General features: G+C 36.0%; 1 protein-coding gene across 1 annotated transcript; it reads left to right on the forward strand.

Moving 5' to 3' along the window:
- The first annotated feature begins 2,627 nt into the window (after window positions 1–2,627).
- Window positions 2,628–17,825, forward strand: LOC137934736 (protein BREAST CANCER SUSCEPTIBILITY 2 homolog A-like). The gene is made up of 22 exons (XM_068779253.1): window positions 2,628–2,818; window positions 2,930–3,058; window positions 3,331–3,465; window positions 3,611–3,748; window positions 4,648–5,548; window positions 5,632–5,675; window positions 5,767–5,894; window positions 5,998–6,146; window positions 6,346–6,468; window positions 6,650–6,877; window positions 6,953–7,034; window positions 7,167–7,217; window positions 7,313–7,388; window positions 7,481–7,592; window positions 7,674–7,745; window positions 15,710–15,908; window positions 15,987–16,169; window positions 16,246–16,388; window positions 16,458–16,520; window positions 16,595–16,814; window positions 17,213–17,380; window positions 17,476–17,825. The coding sequence occupies exons 1-22, from the start codon at window positions 2,635–2,637 to the stop codon at window positions 17,530–17,532; spliced, it is 3,585 nt and encodes a 1,194-aa protein (XP_068635354.1). The 5' UTR covers window positions 2,628–2,634; the 3' UTR covers window positions 17,533–17,825.
- Window positions 17,826–18,369: the final 544 nt, after the last annotated feature.

Genomic DNA, 18,369 nt, shown 5'->3' on the forward strand with positions numbered 1-18,369 from the left:
GATGTAAGGAGAGGTTAGGAGATGCTAGGGTTAAGTTTTCGGGATGTGTTGAGGAGAAGTGGAGGTGACTAGAGGTGATGTGTTCGTGTAGTTGTCAATGGGGTATATGCATGGCTAGTGAATATGGTGGAACTAGGGTAGATTTTCGGTGTAGTTGTCGATGGAGTAGCGTCATGACTAGTGAATATGGTGGAACTAGGGTACATTAAGAGACTCATGTAGATTGCTAGGTGACTAAGGGGTGGAATGGTAGTGCCAAAGATGAATACTAGGGTTAATGGAATTGTTGTTTGGGTGCACTAGAATGGGCTAGCTCAAAATCTACGGTGGATATTAACCCCTGAATCGGGGGTTAGTTACCTAGTTGACCTAATATTGGTGGTCAAACAAAGTTTTCCTTACCTTTGGTTCCTATTCTGTTTAGACAAGTCGTTATGGAATTGCCTAAGGGTATGTGTTGGGACCCCATGGAAAATAAAATAAAATGAGAATTTGACCATTATTATTCCAAAAAATAGGTAGTGAAAAAGAGAATTTGGTTATTATCTTATTTTTATTAACTATTTTTGGAAATAATAATAGGTAAATTATCATTTTCTTTTCTTTTCTAGGGGTTTCAAACATACTTTAAGTGGTAGGTCCTATCTAAGAATCCTTATTAGAGTGAAAGTTTTATCATAAGTCTCTTTTACTGCCCCCATCTCGTATCTTTCTTGGCAGGTAATTTTAGTTGTTTGAAATTTACTTGTTCAATTCTAGGAGGTTGGCATATTTCATTGAAAACCCCTTATGTTGTTACTAAAATTTCAGGAAAAAATAAAACATAACTACATGTCTTCAACAAATTCTACTTGTCCTTCATGTCATCTTGTATTTTATGGACTCTCTTATATCTCATACCAATTCCTTATATTATTATTATTATTTATTTTTTTGGAATTCTTTGTTTCAATTTGGACTTTTAAAATCTTTGTGGTTTGAACTTTGTCTCCTGAAAACTTTTATTTGGTTTTGAGACATTGATTGTGTCAATTTATTTGTTAGAGTTTCTTGGGTTAAGTCTTTTTTTATTATACTATTTTTTGTCCTTGGTGACTTTGTTATTGGCCTTTAGTGGGCCTTCTAATGACTGCCTTTTTTTTTTTTATTGTTTAGTGATTGTTAGCACTATTTTTATGTTCAAAATCCCTTGTATTGATTTTAATTTTTATTATTTTATTTCCCATATTTTTATTGCCCTTTTTTGGGTTTTACCCTACCCACTTTCATATATATATATTTGGGATACTTTGAGAGGGTCTGTTATTAATGGAGAGATAGAGGGAGATGACTATTAGAATTTCTTTTATTTTTTCAAGCTGAGATCATCGACATACACTCCCCAACTTAAAGGGAAGAAGAGTATCAGTATGTGTGAAGTACAAGTTCAACAACTGAAGACCACATAAGTCACATATTTTGAGGCTTTTTAGTAGCCACAAAAATCACGAGTGTTTTTTTGAAGATTAAGTTTATGCTTTAAATGAGAATTGAGAAATATATGTTATAAAAAGTAGAAAATATATGTTCTAATTGGAGGGGGAGTGCTGAAAGACATAATGAAAGTTTGATTAGTTTGCTTTGTTTTATAGGTAACTTATTTCCTATAAAAACTAGTTTCCTAGGTTTCATGGGAGAATAAGAACATGAATATAATTCTAATATTACTTAAATTATAAATAGGAGGGGGGTAGATATGACTCAACATTATAGGAGAGAAGCCCCTTTCTAACAACCATATTCAAAGTTTCCTCTCTTGCTGAAAGATAGGGAAATTTCCTATGTTGAGATGGGTTCGATTTCAGAAGGGTGATGTGGGGATGGGGTTACAAGGATGGTGATTGGGTCAGGTACGGGTTTGATGAATTGAGTGTTTTTTAGTTCGGATTTTAGATCGGGGATGGGTTCAAATTCGAATTTTGGTAAACTGAGGGCCAGAGTTTAGTTCGGATTTTAGATCGGGAAGGTGGGTATACTGTTATGGTCCTGGGGTTAAATACTTTGCCTGCTGCTCTTAACAGATCGGTTTTTTAGGTAATATTGACTAGGTGCTTATCATTTGGTATCAGAGCAGGCGTTACGTCCCGAGTTCGACTCTCGTGCGGGGCGTCTGTGTGTGTTAATCCCGGATGTCCCGATAGCTGTATGTGTAATCCCGGCCGCTGTGGTCGTTGGCTTGTACCGTGGTCGTTGGTTTGTACCATGTTCATCGGCTCGTAAGGGTGAGTGTACTGTTATGGTCTTGGGGTTAAGTACTGTGAAGTAATCTGTTGTGTAGCTAGAGAAATTTTCCTCGGAACAATAATGACCCGTTAGGCATGTAACTCATAGAGGGCCCAATTTGAGTTTTCTAATACTGATATTGACCTTATTTAAAAATCACCAAATACAGTGAAGCTAAAATCTGAACGTGAAAATCTCGTATTTTAAGAGGGACGTATTTGTATTCAATTTATTTTTATTTTTATTCGATTTTGGGCATTTCCCGCCTTCGTGAGGCGGCAAAAACGGATGAAAACGAAGAGAACTCTGCTTTTCTCGTCTTTATTTCTTGTTTGTTCTTTCGTTTTTCCATCCGAACCCTAAAACAAGCAAATGGTGGAAACATCGCAGGAATTTTCAAACTGGCAGATCCTTGCAGATACCGGAGGTCACTTTCGGTGGGAAGCTAACTGGCCTGATTCTGACCTCACTGTCTTGAGAACTAATGAAGTCCTGGCACTTGCACCAAATCGTAGTTCGGCCCCCCTCCCTTCGATGTATGATCTCCTAGTTCAAGGTAATTCTGTTTAATGCTCCCCCTCTTCTTCTTCTTCTTCTTCTTCTTCATATACTTTCACTTATATGTTAATAAATTACCGTCGAAGCTAAGTTTTAAATTACCCTTCAGGATCTCCAGGACAAGGTTGCAATGAAGCCCCAGCCTTCCGGACAGGGTCGGGGAAGCCAATAACAGTAAAGGAGTCTTCCATTCAGAAGGCGATGGCTGTGTTTGGTGAACAGGATGTAACGGAAAGTGGTAAAAAGCACTTTTTAGCCTTTTTTTATTTTTTATTTTTTAGACTTGTATTTTGAATGAACTTTGGGATGGATTAACAGAGTTAGCTTATGCATGGGGAACTTTAGCTCAATGGTCGCATCGTAGTGTACCCTCTTCAATTCAAGTCTCACTAGGGTAAAAAAAGAAAAAGAAAAAGAAAAAAAGAACTGAGCTAGCTATAGCAAATTTCTCAAGTTCTGCTGGTGTATTATTTCTTCTATTTCTTTTCTCTTGACAAATGAATGATGCAGGATCACTAAAGCTTCTGCAAAGCAGCAACGGTAACTCCCCGTTGTTCCAAACTGGGTCTGGTAAACCCGTATCTGTTAAGTGCTCTTCGATTCAAAAGGCATTCTCTGTTCTTGGGGAGGAGTTTAATGACACAGGTGAAGTTGTGACTTATTTTTGTTCACATAAAGTTTATCCCGTGTCAAGCTTGAATGAAATATCCAGATTTTACCTTATAGATTGTAAAAAGCACTATTATTGTCTGTGATGACTTTATATTTTGCTTCGTCTTTTGTGTTGCAGGATCTTGTAAGCTTCTGAAGCATAACTTTGGAGATGCTCCGATGTTCAGAACAGGATCTGGCAAATCCATCCCAGTAAAGCCGTCTGCAATCCAAAAGGCTCTGTCAGTTCTTGAAGAAGGAGAGATCAAGGATACAGGTAGTTGGTTGATATTTTTGTGTTACTTTGTACGATCATCTTTCTAGGTTCGGAATTTCTTCCTTATCTAAACCATCCTTGGAGAATTATAGACATCAAACTTTGTAATATTGTTGCATTTATTTTATCAAATCCTGAGTATTAATTTAACCGTAGATTTCTCATGTGTATCTATATGTTGAAAGCTAGTATAGAATTCCTTTCTGTTAGTTTCTAAATAGCTGTCTTAGAAATATTCAGTCAGATGGTTGTGTCACACAGATCAAACAAACAAGGGACAGAATGCAAAATAAAGACTGAAAGGCCTGATCTACGAAGTTATGTAGAAAATACTCGCTAGAACAATACCTCACAAACTGCATTCGACAAGTTAAAATTCATCATTTTTTTTATGTGACATTGGCCGACTTAAACTGGCAAAAAGGGACATATGTATCTATCTTGGTCCTCATCGTTAGAAAGCCGAGTTGTAGAAAACTGAGATGTATCCGTGTGGATGTGGACCTTGAGTTGGAAGTAAGGTTGTATGTTGTTTCTCTTCTATCCAAATTCAAGTCACTAGGCATCCTTTCAACTTTTCTTTTAGTATGTGTACTGTGCTTCTATAATGCTCCACATTAAGAAAGTATTTTAAACTTATTGAGTTGAATATTTTGCTAAGAATTCACTTAGTAGGGATGGGCTTGACTGTCAACTCTTTTTTTTGGCAACTCCTTTTCTATTTACTTGTGTTTGGTTTCCTTGATGTATTTTATTTAGTTTCTCACCCTTTTCTCTTACCTCTGTGGTGGGAAGTGCTTCTTTTTCTTTTCTCAAAAATTTCAATCTGCCTTTCCAAGAAAATGTTGAATAATTTTGAGTTTCGTGTTGGCATCAACCTTGATGTGTTAATTCTGTAGGCCATGGAAGCAACTTGTACTCCTTCGAAACAGGTGGGGGACAAAAGGTTGATGTATCTCCTGCTAGCCTTATTAAAGCTAAGACATTATTGCGACTGGAAGAAGATTTCAAATCCTATGCGCTTCCTGAAGGCACATTGACAGAGTTGCATGTTGCGGAGCTATGTAACTGGGATAAAACACAAGATCTGGAGAGGAGAACAGGCCCACTTTGTGGAGCTGAGGGCATTCAAAATAGCAGGAATGAAGCTGCTCAATGTGATGGCAAAGATACATATTTATCTACGAAACATCTGAGAGAGGCTGGACTTACAAACTTTCTGCAGCCTGAAGTGTATGGATCTGGTTCAAAGGAGCCTCCAGTTATGTTCCAGACAGCGGGTGGGAGATCTGTATCTGTCTCAAGTGATGCGGTAAAACGTGCAAAGATTCTTCTCGGTAACATAGATTGTGATATTTTACCTGTCAAAATAGGGTTTTCTGACGAAGAGAGGACTTCTGATGTGATCTCATCCAACAAAGAAAGGGCCTCCTATGCTTCTTCTCTGCATCAGATCTCTGTAACAGACAAAATTTCCATGAACCATAGCTTACCTAATAAATGGCCGGTTCCTAACCAAAGGCAGTTTTCCTCCCTTTCTGGGCCCATTAATTGTGGGAATGCCACATTGAAGCAAACTGTGGTGAGAGGTTTTGTCTCCGAGACCATTTCTGTGCAGAATAATGGCATATCTAGTCTGGAAATGCCCTCCAGGGGTAACAGGCCACGATGTGGGCCACTGGTTGACATTTCAAATGATATGGGAACAACATGCACGAATCTGAATACCTTTGCCCATGAAAAACATAAGCTTAGAAGGAGAAACTCTGTCTCTCCTTTCAAAAGGCCCAGGCAATCTCGGTGAGTTCTTTGTGAACAAGCAATTGCATCTATAGACCAAGTCTATGCATGTATCTCACTGTTTCATGCTGGTTGTGGTTCAGGTTTTTGGCTCCCCTTCGGAACGACTTTTCTTCGTTGCCTTCTGGTAAATACAGAAGTTTTTCACTTGGTTAGGATTTGGAAGTTTTAATCTAATGTGGAGTTAACTTTTCTTCATTTAAGGTCCATCTCCATAGGTTCATCTACAGTGTCAACTTCTGGAGCGACCTGTTGCACAACAAGGGTTTTCACTAGATATCCTTTTCAGTTTAACAGAAGAAGCCTCAAAGAGTTTTTTGGAGGGCCACCTGTTTGCCTAAATTTGGTATGTAAATTGTGAATAATGTATTACACAAGAAAGTATTTGCTGTTATCAGTTATTTGTGTAGTGTCATTGCAAAAGGCTGATGGTTTATTCTTGGTTTTAGTCGGGAAAATTATCGGACAAGGTAAAATGTGTGAACGTGGACAATGCGGCAAACTATAAATTCTCTATGGTACAGGGATCAGTAGGAGTTGAATATTTTCGGCACATGCTAGCTCAGTCTGGGGCTTCCTTGCAAATTGTTACAAAAGGGTAAACCTTATTCGTTTGGTTCCATTGCAGTATCTCGCTTGAACTTGAAGCAGTTATATTCTTCAAAATATTAATATGTAAATGCAGTTTAAAATATTACAAGGCAGCTTTTTCTTTCAATCTAATCTTTGAGCTAATTATTGTGCATAGTCTACTATATAAGATTATTTTTAACCTTCAAATTGTCTTACTTGTGCAGGTGGCTCACCAATCATTTTAAGTGGATAATTTGGAAACTTGCATCTCTGGAACAAGGTTATCCATGTAAAGCTAGTGGCAAATTCTTGACAGTGTCTAATGTGTTGGAGGAATTAAAATACAGGTTGACAGCTTAATCTCATATCATTTGGTATCTGCTGCCATATGACCTATAAGAATGCTGACTTTTTTTTAAAATTTAAAATTTTAATGCAGGTATGAGAGAGAAGTAAATCATGGCCATAAATCTGCACTTAAACGTATTTTGGAAGGCGATACTTCTAAAATTTAAAATTTTAATGCAGGTATGAGAGAGAAGTAAATCATGGCCATAAATCTGCACTTAAACGTATTTTGGAAGGCGATACTTCACCTGGTTGTATGGTAGTTCTGTGCATTTCTGCTATTCATTCCTTCCCGGACAAAGTTTGTGAAAAAGTTGACGGTCTGTTTAGTCCTCATGGAGAGAAGTTGGATGTCTCACATGGATCTGAAAACAGTCATCCTGCAAAAATAGAGCTAACAGATGGATGGTGAGAATATTCTTCTATTCATGTTTCATTTGATTACTGCACTGTTGGCTAATATGCTTTTTTCTGGGTTTGTAGGTATTCTGTGAATGCTGATTTGGATGCACCGTTGTCAAAGAAATTGCTTGATGGAAAACTGTTTGTGGGTCAGAAGCTTCGAGTAAGGTTTTTTCTCCTTATATTGCAGTTATTGTCAATAATAATGATAACAATAAGTATTGTTATTTTGTCTTGTTTTACTTTTCTAAGTTTGCAAAATGTCCTCACTAATACGTGTTTTATGGCTTTGAAGATCTCGGGAGCTCGCTTGTGTGGCTGGGTTGCACCAATATCTGCCCTTGAGGTTTTGATAAACTTTAACTGTTTCTAGTTGAAAAGTTCAAATTTGAATGCCTTTGTATAAACTTGGTGTTTGCTGTGATGTTCTTCAAAGTTCAGGTTTCTTCAATGGTTAGTTTACTATTGCATATAAATGGTACATATCGAGCGCATTGGGCTGAGCAGTTGGGCTTCTGTATGCATCCTTATTTTCATGAGTCTTTATCCAAAACGGCTGTATCATGTTCATATTTAACTTAATTTGTTTTATCTTCTGCTGTTTCCCAGGTAAGGGGTTTGTAACTCCATTAGCTTTTAGATGCATTAAGCCTGCAGGAGGTCCAGTTCCTAGGACATTAGTTGGGGTAACACGACTTTATCCCATTCTTTACAAAGAAAGGTAACATGATTCAGAATCCATCACATTGCTCTGAGGTTTTTTTGTGATGGTTTTCCTTATTATCACATTTATTTTCATCAGATTAGCGGATGGTGCGTCTGTTTTTAGATCAGAAAAAATGGAATTCCATATGTTGCAGCAGTATAATCGGAGGTATTTCATTTCTGCTACTATAGCATTAGTCAACATCATTTGCAGGATGCATATCTCTTCATATAATAAACTTATTTAAATGATTTTGTTCTTTCAAGCTTATTGGTGGATTTCAAATTCTTATCTACTCCATTTCAAAAAAATGTTCGATTGAAAAATAAGCACAGGAACATATTGGTCATTTTACGTTGTCGTTATTTATATTTCTTAATGTAATCTTATTCTATATGTCAAATTATCTTTATGGACCAAATTTCATGTAAAGGGGACACTTAGAATAAGAGATATAGAAAATTAGGGTTTTCACTTAGAGTAGAGGCAATATTGTAAATTGTGCTCAACCCACTCAACCCAAAGCTATAAATAGAAGCTGGGGGGACGTGCAGGTCCCCCATCTCAGTTTCTTTCTCAGTTGTTTCTTCTCCACTTTCTCTCTCTCTCATTCTCTTTTCAACCTTCTTTCTTACTTTTTTCATGGTATCATAGCAGTAGATTGCATCTGTGAAGGATCTTTGTGAGTTTTTTCTCCTCTTTGAAGCAGTCTACATAAAAAAAGGATATTTTTCCAGTTTTGACTACTGGTTAGTAAAAATCCAATTTTTTTCCCCTTTTCTCTCTGCCATAACCCTAGGGTTATTAGTTCTACTGTTCTAAGAACAGATTCTGATGTTCCAAACTGCCAAAAGAGTTTTTTTTATGCTGATTTGGTGGTGTGCGCCAAAATTTCAGAATTGTGACTGTTGATGTCATCTATGCACTTGCTGATGTCAGCCCTAGTGTAGGTTTTGGTGCACTTTATCTTTTGAATTTGATCCCCTTGTTGGATTGTTTAATCTACACACATCTTATATTTGCCCTACTTGTGGTTTTTACATTGTGGGGCCCACTTGAGCTGGTTGATTTGGAACTTTTTGGAAGGCTCATTTGATCTTATATATATGATATGACCGACTCTGGTGAGGTTTACAATCCAACAAAGGAGTTATATAATCCTGATGGAAAAGATATTATTATTATCACCTTTGATAGGTTGAATGGTGATAATTATCTTACTTGGTCTAGATCTATTAGAATGTACTTGAAGGGCAGGAAAAAGTTGAAATTTATTAGAGATGACCTTCCTGTTCCTTAGAATGATGATTGGGAGACCGAAGACAGTAAAGTGATAACTTGGCTTGTCAACAACATGGAATCTAATAGTAGGAGCCAAGTTATGAATTTTGAAACAACCAAGATTATGTGGTTGTCCTTCGAAGCTCTTTATGGACAAGAGAACAATCTTTCTAAGGTTTATGAATTATGCACAATTTTTTTTGGTTTAAAAAAGGGTAACAGAATTGTGATAGACTATTATAGTTCATTTTTGAGTATCTAACAAAAAATCAATATCTTTCATCCTTTTATTATGGATGAATGGGAATTCTGAAAACAACAAAGTCAACTCATTGTGGCGAAATTTCTAGATGGATTGGGTGCTAAATTTTACAGCATAAATGCACAAATTTTGACCTCAGTTGAAATACCTTACCTTTCTACTACCATTAATTGGGTACAGAGAGCTAAAAAGACTGTTGTGCCTAGAGCTAGAAAATATACTAAACTGGGTGAAGCTACAACTACAACATCTAATTCTATTGATACGCCTAGGGGTGGCTTCGAACCGAGCCGGCTTGCGAGTGGCTCGAGTTCGGCTCGGTTGGATTCGTTAACTTTCGAGTACCGAAATCGGCTCGTTTACCTTAACGAGCCGAGCTCGACCAAAGCCAGGTTCGGTTCGTCGGCTCGAAGTGAGTCGGATCGGTATCGGGATCGCGAGCGAGCAGGGTAGCGGGAGCGGGATCGAGAGCGAAGGGGGGAAAATTTTTTCCTCCCCTCGTCACCGCCGACCCTTCCATCGGTTGTTGTCGTCGCCTCTACCGCCGTCGCAGCTATTCTCCGGCAGTCTCTATCGCCGTCGCAGCCGCTCACTGGCCGCCTCTCTGACCGTTCGTTCGATTTCTTCCTCTCCTAGCCGTCACTTCTATTTCCGTCGCCGCTGCTTCCGTCACCGCCGCTTCCATTGCCGCCGCCTCCGTCGTAGCGGTCATCCTCGATGATAGGTCCTCCCCGGCGCCGTAACCCCCTTCCTTCTGCGTCGTCTCGACGGAAAACCAAAACCAGGGAAGAAATAATCTCCCCCCTCCCTCACGCGAAGATGATCTTGCACATGCGAGATCATAAAGTAAAAAAAAAACAAAAAAAAAACTGTCCTCTGGAAAAAATTAAAAATAAAATTTATAGAAATAAGTTTCTATAAACTATTAGTGTCTTATGTTTTTTTAAACATTTTTCTAATTGAAATTTTTTATTAAAAATCATATAATTTTCTAATTAAAATTTTTGTACCAAGATGGGGTAGAAAACTGTATAGAAATTTTTTGAATAAGTATTTCACAATTGATGCTGTAATACTTTTACAATGAAGCAATTTTCATTGCAATTTTGTCTTTGATATTTTATTTAATTAAAAATTTATCGATAAGTATAATAATATATTAGATTGATTATTAATTTTTATTTATTTCCCTAGAAGAGACAATAAAAGGTCCATTTAACTTTCCTAAGAAAATTTTAAAATATTTCTTGTAATTTTCTAATAAGTCAGTAATAGTAATAAGATTTTATTTAAAGGTTTTTTTGGGAATATGTATCATAGGAAAAATATTTTTAGTTTTTTCTAGAATATAAATTTTCATCTAGAGGCACTAAGGAGATTCAAATATTACAAAACAAGCTAGACAACAATTGGAGTAAAAAATATTAATATTGGTGCATTTTAATCCATTATTGAAATTCAATCTTGAACCTCCCCTATCATTATATTTTTTAAAAATGTATGCATAATTTTATATATAATTTATTCAAAGCCACCTCTACGTGCGAGATTATAAACAAGGAAAAAAAAACTCTGTCCCTTCCTCGTGACTCTTAAAGAAATTGAAAAGATATTTTAGTAGAAATACGTTTCTAGAGACTATTAGTGGTTTTTTCAATAAATGTTGAAAATACATTTTTAGTAGAAATATAGGAACCATTAGTGCCTCATGTTTTTTTAAAATATTTTTCTAATTATAAATTCTTTTTAAAAAAATCATATAATTTTTTAAATAAGATTTTCTTGCCAAGATGGGTTAGCAAAACCATATAGAAATTTTTTGAATAAGTATTTGATAGTTGATGATATAATACTTTGAGCATGAGGCAATTTTCATAGCAATTTTGTGTTTGACATTTTATGTGATTAAAAATTTATCGATAAGTATAATAATATATTAGATTAATTATTAATTATTATTTATTTTATTAGAAAAGGCAATAAGAGGTCCATTTAACTTTCCTAAGAAAAAATTAAAATATTTTTTGTAATTTTCTAGTAAGACTGTAATAGTAATAGGATTTTATTTAAAGGATTTATAGTTTTTATTTGGGTTATTGTAAATTGATAGTGATATTTCATTTAATTTTGTTGTGTTTGATTATTGTATGGAGTTTATTTATAATGTTATGTAGTGTATGGAGTGTTTAGACTATTTTATGGAGTGTATAAACAATTTCAAGGAGTGTTTATGGAATGTATAGACAATTTTATGGAGTGTTTATGGATTGTTTATGGAATGTATAAACAATTTTATGAAGTGCTTATGGAGTGTTTATACAGGTTTTATGTATATTGATTATGCCCAATTTTAAGTAGAGGTTATGCCGAATTTTATACAAGTATTATATATATAGATTATGCTCAATTTTAAGTAGAGGTTATGGCCAATCTTATACATGTATTATATATATAAGTTATGCCCAATTTTATGTAGAGGTCATGCCCAATTTTATGTAAAATGTATGCATAATTTTATATATATTTTATTCGATATATATTTTTTGAAAAGTTTTAAATGTATGTTGAGGCTCGAGCTCGGCTCAAACTCGTTGGGCTTGAGCTCGATAACAATTTTAGGCTCGAGACGAGGCTCAGCTCGAAATATTTAAATCAAGTTCGGCTTGAACATAAGCAGGTTTAGGCTCGGCTCGGCTCAATGCCACCCCTAGATACGCCCATGGGACGTACAAGGACTGGTAGATGTAGATGTAGAGATAATTTTGGTAGAGGACGAGACCGAGGAGATGGTAAATTTGTGTAAGTGTGCTCATTGTGGACGCACTAATCATTAATCAGATAGATGTTGGGTAAAAATTGGGAAGCTTGCGTGGGCAATGTTATTACCATGGAGGTATAATAAGGTATGAAATTATAATCCCACCTGGTGCCCTAGTTTAAGTACAAAAATTGATCCAACAACAACAACATATCTCATAATAACAACAACAGATTTTCCAACATATGACACAACTATCTATTCCCTTTGCATCCTTGGCACATAGGCCTCCTTCTGTAGGTATGTCTCTACTCTTAGTGCCTCATTCTCCATCTTGGATTCTTAATTTTGTTCCAACAAAAAGTATGTCAGGTATGTCTTCACTATTTTTTTATTTAAAAGAGTGTTCTCGTTAAGTATGTTAATTTTGCGGATAGATCATTTTGTCCAATACAGGCAATGAGAAATATTACCCTTTCGCCTTTTCTTTCCCCTCAATTTGCACTGTTATTTCCAAAATTTCCTTTAAATCTGCGGTTTATCAGTCAAGTGGCTAAGTCTAGGAATTGTTCTCTAACTTTTTACCCTATTCATTGTATCATTCATGATCTTGCGATGAGGAAGATGATTGGTTTTACTCGTGAGAGAGGGAGACTATACAATCTGGGACAAACACAATCCAAGCAATACTTTACATGCATTGCACTTAGCTGATTTACCTCTTTAATGACATCTTAGACTTGGTCATCCATCTTTAGCAAAACTGATTCAAGTAATTTTAGGTCTTCCTTCCAGTATTACTTTTCAGGGCGAGTCATATCAATTGGACAAACATCATTGGAGCTCCTTTCTTGTTTCATCTCATAAGACAAGTAAACTTTTTGAGCTTGTCCACATAGATGTCTCTGGTCGTTGTCCTGTGTCTAATCAGTCTGGTCATAGTTATTTTATTTCCTTTATTGATGATTTCAATAGATATAATTAGATTTATCTCATGCGAGAAAAATCTGAAGTTTTTGATGTATTTTAGTTATTTTATAATGAAATAAAGAATCAATTTGCAACTTCTATCCATATCTTGCGTACAGACAATGGTCTTGACTTTATGAATCGTAAATTTGGCTCTTTCTCCCTGTCATAATGAACCATTCATCAGACTTCTTGTGTACCTTAAACTCTATAACAAAATGGAGTTGCTGAATGCAATAATCATCATTTGCTTAAGGTAGCTTGCATTATGCTAATTCACATGAATGTACCTAAGACTTATTGGGGTGATGTTGTTCTTACTGCGTGTTTTCTAATAAATAGAATGTCGTCTTTTACTCTTGATGGCAAAATTTCTATTTAGATTGTTTTACCTACTGCACCTTTGTTTCTAGTGTCACCTCGGGTCTTTGGGTGTGTATGTTTTGTTCATGTATTTGATCAGTCAAAAGATAAATTGTCTCCACGATCTATCAAGTATCTTTTTGGGGTATTCTCAAACATAGAAATAGTACAAATGTTACTGTCCATCTATGAAAAAAACATTTGTTTTTGCTTACGTTACCTTCTTTGAGGATGTTTCGTTTTTTGAATCTTTTGAATTTGAGTCGGTTCCATCTAAACCCTCTATACCTAGTTCGGTTATTCCTCTTTTAGTTGATGAATGTGCTCTAGCCTCACGAGATGTTCCTATTGAAAAACCATTGTAGGTATACCAGTGTTGACAACAACCATCTCATTCTGATCCAGACCCCCTCTTCACATTTGACCATGATTCTTCATAATCTCCTGATCCTGAGGTAAGTGATTTGCACCTTCCTATTGCCTTTCGGAAAGGTGTTTGTAAAAGTATCCGCCATCATTTATCTCATTTTGTCTCTTTTGATTCCTTATTTGATAACTATCATAAATTTGTTGTCCATCTCCATTTGCACCATTCCTTTTTCAGTGCAGGATGCCTTGTTGTAACGTCATTGAAAAAATGCCATTGATGTTGAGATGGAAGCATTGATTGATAGATAAACTTGGGAGTTATATGACTTACCTCCAAGTACTGCTGTAGTTAGATGTCGATGAGTCTATGTTATTAAATATAACTTAGATGGATTACTTGAATGGTATAATGGTCATCTTGTTGCCAAAGGGTATACACAAACATTTGGGGTGGATGTTTTTAAGATTTTTTCTCTGGTTACACGCTTGTCCTTTGTTCATATACTTATTTCTGTTACAGTCCATCAAAGTTGGTCTCTATTCTAGTTGGATATTAAAAATGCCTTTTTATATGGTGACCTTGAGGAAGAAGTCTATGGAGCAACTTCCAGGATATGTTTTGCTCAGGAGGGGACGCTTAAGGTATGTCGACTCAAAAAGGCTCTTTATGGCTTAAAACAAAGTTTGCGATCTTGGTTTAAAAAAATTAGTCTAGTGGTTATATCCATGACATTTCATATAAGCCATTGTGATCACTCATTATTTATTCTGAAACGACTTTTTGGAATTATTATCTTACAAGTATATGTAAATGATATCATCCTATTTGGGAGTGACAGATCAATTATTGAAACAATTAAATCCTATTTGGCGAATCACTTTCAGACTAAGGATTTGGGTCAGTTGAAATATTTTCTAAGTATTTAGAAGCAAGGAAGGAACAACACTGACTCAGTGGAAATATGTTACTGATATGCTTCATGAATATGGCCTTTTGGGGGCTAAACTTGTAGATACACCTATGGAGGTAGGATTTAATCTTAATGATGATCAAAATCCAAAACTGAAAGAAAACAATGTATCAAAGTCTAGTAGGCAAACTCATCTATGCTACAATTACTAGACCAGATATTTCATTTGTAGTGAGTGTAGTGAGCCAGTTCATTGAGTATCCACGTAAAATTCACCTAGAGGTTGCGCAAAGAATCTTGAAACATCTAAAGGGAGCACCAAGAAAAGGTTTCCTTTTCAAACCTAATAATCACTTGGGGATTGAGGATTTCTCTAATGTTGACTATGCAGTCTCTAGTTATTGTGTATTTTTGGGAGGAAATCTAGTCAGATGGAAAAGTAAAAAACAGAATGTTGTTGCTCGATCCAGTGTAGAAGTTGAATATAGAATAATGGCCAACATTGTCAATGAGCTAATATAGATAAAATGTGTTGTCCAAGAATTTGGCCTCGATCAAAAAGATCCTGTGGTTATGTATTGTGATAACCAGACAACAATCTTCATTGCAAACAATCTAGTCTTTCATGAAAGAATAATACATATAGAGGTAGATTGTCACTTCATTTGAGATGTAGTAATGAGGAAAGAAGTAATTACTCCATATGTTTGGTTTTATGATCAATTTGATGATATCCTAACTACAACACTGGGAACGTTAATTCCTGAACTTTTGCGAGAAACTGGGATTGTTCTACATATACTTTCCAGTTTGAGGGGGAGTGTTGAAAAACAAGTACAGAGGCATTTTGGTAATTTTATCTTGTCATTATTTATATTTTTTGATGTAATCTTATTCTACATGTTAAATTATGTCTATGGATCAAAATTCATGTAAAGGGAACATGTAGAATAGGAGATATAGAGAATTAGGGTTTTTACTTAAAGTAGGGGCAATGTTGTAAATTGTATTCAGCCCACTCAACCCTAATAAATAGAAGCTGGGGGATGTGCAGGTCCCTCATCTCTGTTTCTTTCTCAATTTTTTCTTCTTCATTTTCTCTCTCTCATTCTCTCTCTTCAACCTTCTTTCTTACTTTTTTCACGTTCCTATCTCTTCTACGTTTTTTACAGCTGAAATGAATTTGTTATCATTCTTCATATGAAATTTCTACTTTCAGGCGCTTAATTGTAGCCGATGGAGTGATATCTGAGAGACAAAAGGATGACGAGTTTCATACAATTGATGATTATAATGATAGTGAAGAAGGGGCAAAAATCTTCAGACTTCTTGAGACAGCCATGGATCCAGAAATTTTAATGGCAGATATGAATTTGCAGCAGTTGAACTCTATTGCTACTTATCGAGCAAAACAGGAGGTAGGCTTATGCAATCCTTGTGGCTAATCCATTTGAATTCAAAGAAAAACTGACGACTTTTTTGTTGTAAAATTTCAGGAAATCAGGCAGTCTCGTCTACAGAAGAAGATAGAAGAAGCTCTTGTTGATGCTGGCCTAGGTGAGAGACAAGTGACCCCATTTATGAGAGTGAGGATAGTGGGTTTGACAGGTAAGTATTCTAGAAGTAAGGGGCCTCTGAGGGAGGGCATGATCACCATCTGGAACCCAACTGAAAAGCTGGTGAGGTTAAATCTCAAGTAATGCTTTCAATATGTTGCTATTGTCATTGACTTACGTTATTTCATTGCCGTTGCAGATAGTTGATCTGATAGAGGGGCAAATATACTCTGTTGAAGGACTTGTCCCACTTAATTCAGAAGCCAATGTGCTCTACTTACACGCAAGAGGATCTTCTACAAAATGGAGAAGATTATCTACTTCTGCTTCTGAAAATTTTGAGTAATGTCCTGCCCTTCTCCTTTGCTTATTGTTTTAAAATATGATCCCAACAAAACATTTTCTGTACAGACCATTTTTTGCTCCTCGTAAATCAACGTCAATATTGAACTTGGGTCATGTTCCTCTGGCAAGGTCAGTTTTTATCCTCATATCTTGTGAAGCTAACTAGATTACAAGCTTCTCATTGCTTGTATTGTTGGATACAGCGAGTTTGATATAGCTGCAGTTGTTGTGTATGCGGGGGAGGTTTATGGATCCAGCCAGCAGAAGAAGCAATGGGTATTTCTGACAGATGGGTCCTCAACAGGATCAGATGCTGCACATTCAAGAGGATTCTCATATAGCTTGCTTGCTGTCAGCTTCTGCTTACCTGCAATGGATAATGAGCTGCTTGTGCCTGTGAGCTATCACCTTGTGGGATCCACGGTGAGCATCTAGTAGTAGTATGGAAATACCAATTTCTCTTCTTAGCTCTCTTTTATGATAGAGATGGTTGAGGAACAGGTCCTACTGCACTGGGATTAAGGTGGAATTTGTGGTATTTTACTAGTAACTTTGCCAAATTTGTCAGGGGGTTACCTCTGAACAATTTTGAATCTGAAGTGGCCTAGATATGGTCTACACTTTACTTTATTATAATAATAATAGTTATTATTTGGGTCAATCCGTTTAATATATGCAACATGCATCACATAGTACGTTACAGTTGCTGGTTTACTTCATGTTTTCACATAGGACTCCTGACTCCCTGCTCATTGTTCAAAGGACAACTGCTCTAGGCTTCTAGGATCAATTGTTTCAGGGCTATAATGTTTCTTTTCCAGGTTGGTTTTCGCAATCTGATCAAGAGAGCCAAGGACCCCGTGAATCACATCTGGGTAGCAGAGGCTACAGATAACTCTACTCATTATGTGTGTGACAGTCTTTCTGGTTGCCCTGACCTTAAAGAAGCTGCACAAACTGTGAAAGAATGGGCAAAAGTTTCTTCTTTGGTACGTATTTTATTCTCAAAGAATTGTTTATGAAATTTGTGCATCATGGTTTTACTTATTTGGTATGGCGTTTCCCATTTGTGACTGTTTTGCAGGCCATTGAAAGTCTCAAGGAGAGGATTTTGCGTATGATTTGTGTTCATGAAATCTAAGATGTTGAGACAGCTTATTTAATCCGTTCCATAGGCTCATTAGTTGCCTTCCCTGCATTTAGACTTTTCTAGTGATAAAAGTTACGGACAGTTGGTTGACTAATACTTCTGTAATTCATTGATTACTTGAAAATGATGCAGCCATGTGGAGGTAGGCCTGCTAACTCTGTGTGTGTGCTTGGTCAGCTCACAGCTGATCTAAGAGGCAAGTTTCACTGTTTTGTTCATTTGGAGCTTGACATATTTTTTCTTCTATTAACGTCTATAAGAAAAAAATAAGAACATGGACATAATTGCCTTTCTCCCCTAGATTGCGCTATTTTTAGTAGCAGTAAACTAAAAGACAGATTTGCTGTGAGCCTATGCCTATGTATGATAAAACATATAATAAACTATCCCATTATATTGAATGACCAGATTACCCTCAGATTCTATTATATTGAACAATCCTACCTTGTAACAAAATATCCATGTACTTTGTTTAAACAAATGCTTTAGTGATGAATCTTGGTGGATCAACAAAACAAACATATGAGGGTTCAATATTCCTACTCAAGATAGAGAATCTTCTTGTTTTAAGTGTTCTAGAATATTTTAAATGAGGTTTATGATGATCTTAAACTTGTCAAAGTGCAGGATATGACCTGAAGCTCATCTCACGTGTGTACTTTTTAGAATGCTAACTTACAAAAGTGATTGTGTTTAGATATTTGCTTATTATACTTGAACTTTGGTCTTTTTGTTGTCTTATTCCTTGTGGGTACTTCTTTAAGAGACATTTTTTCAATTGTGTTTGAGATTTTGAGATTTGGTTTAAATTAAACCTTAAGATATTTT

The sequence above is a fragment of the Aristolochia californica genome, unplaced genomic scaffold (genome assembly GCF_029961685.1).
Source record: "Aristolochia californica isolate CCGP_79_NKW_82.1479 unplaced genomic scaffold, dmAriCali1.0.hap1 SCAF_10, whole genome shotgun sequence".
Classification (NCBI taxonomy): Eukaryota; Viridiplantae; Streptophyta; class Magnoliopsida; order Piperales; family Aristolochiaceae; genus Aristolochia; species Aristolochia californica.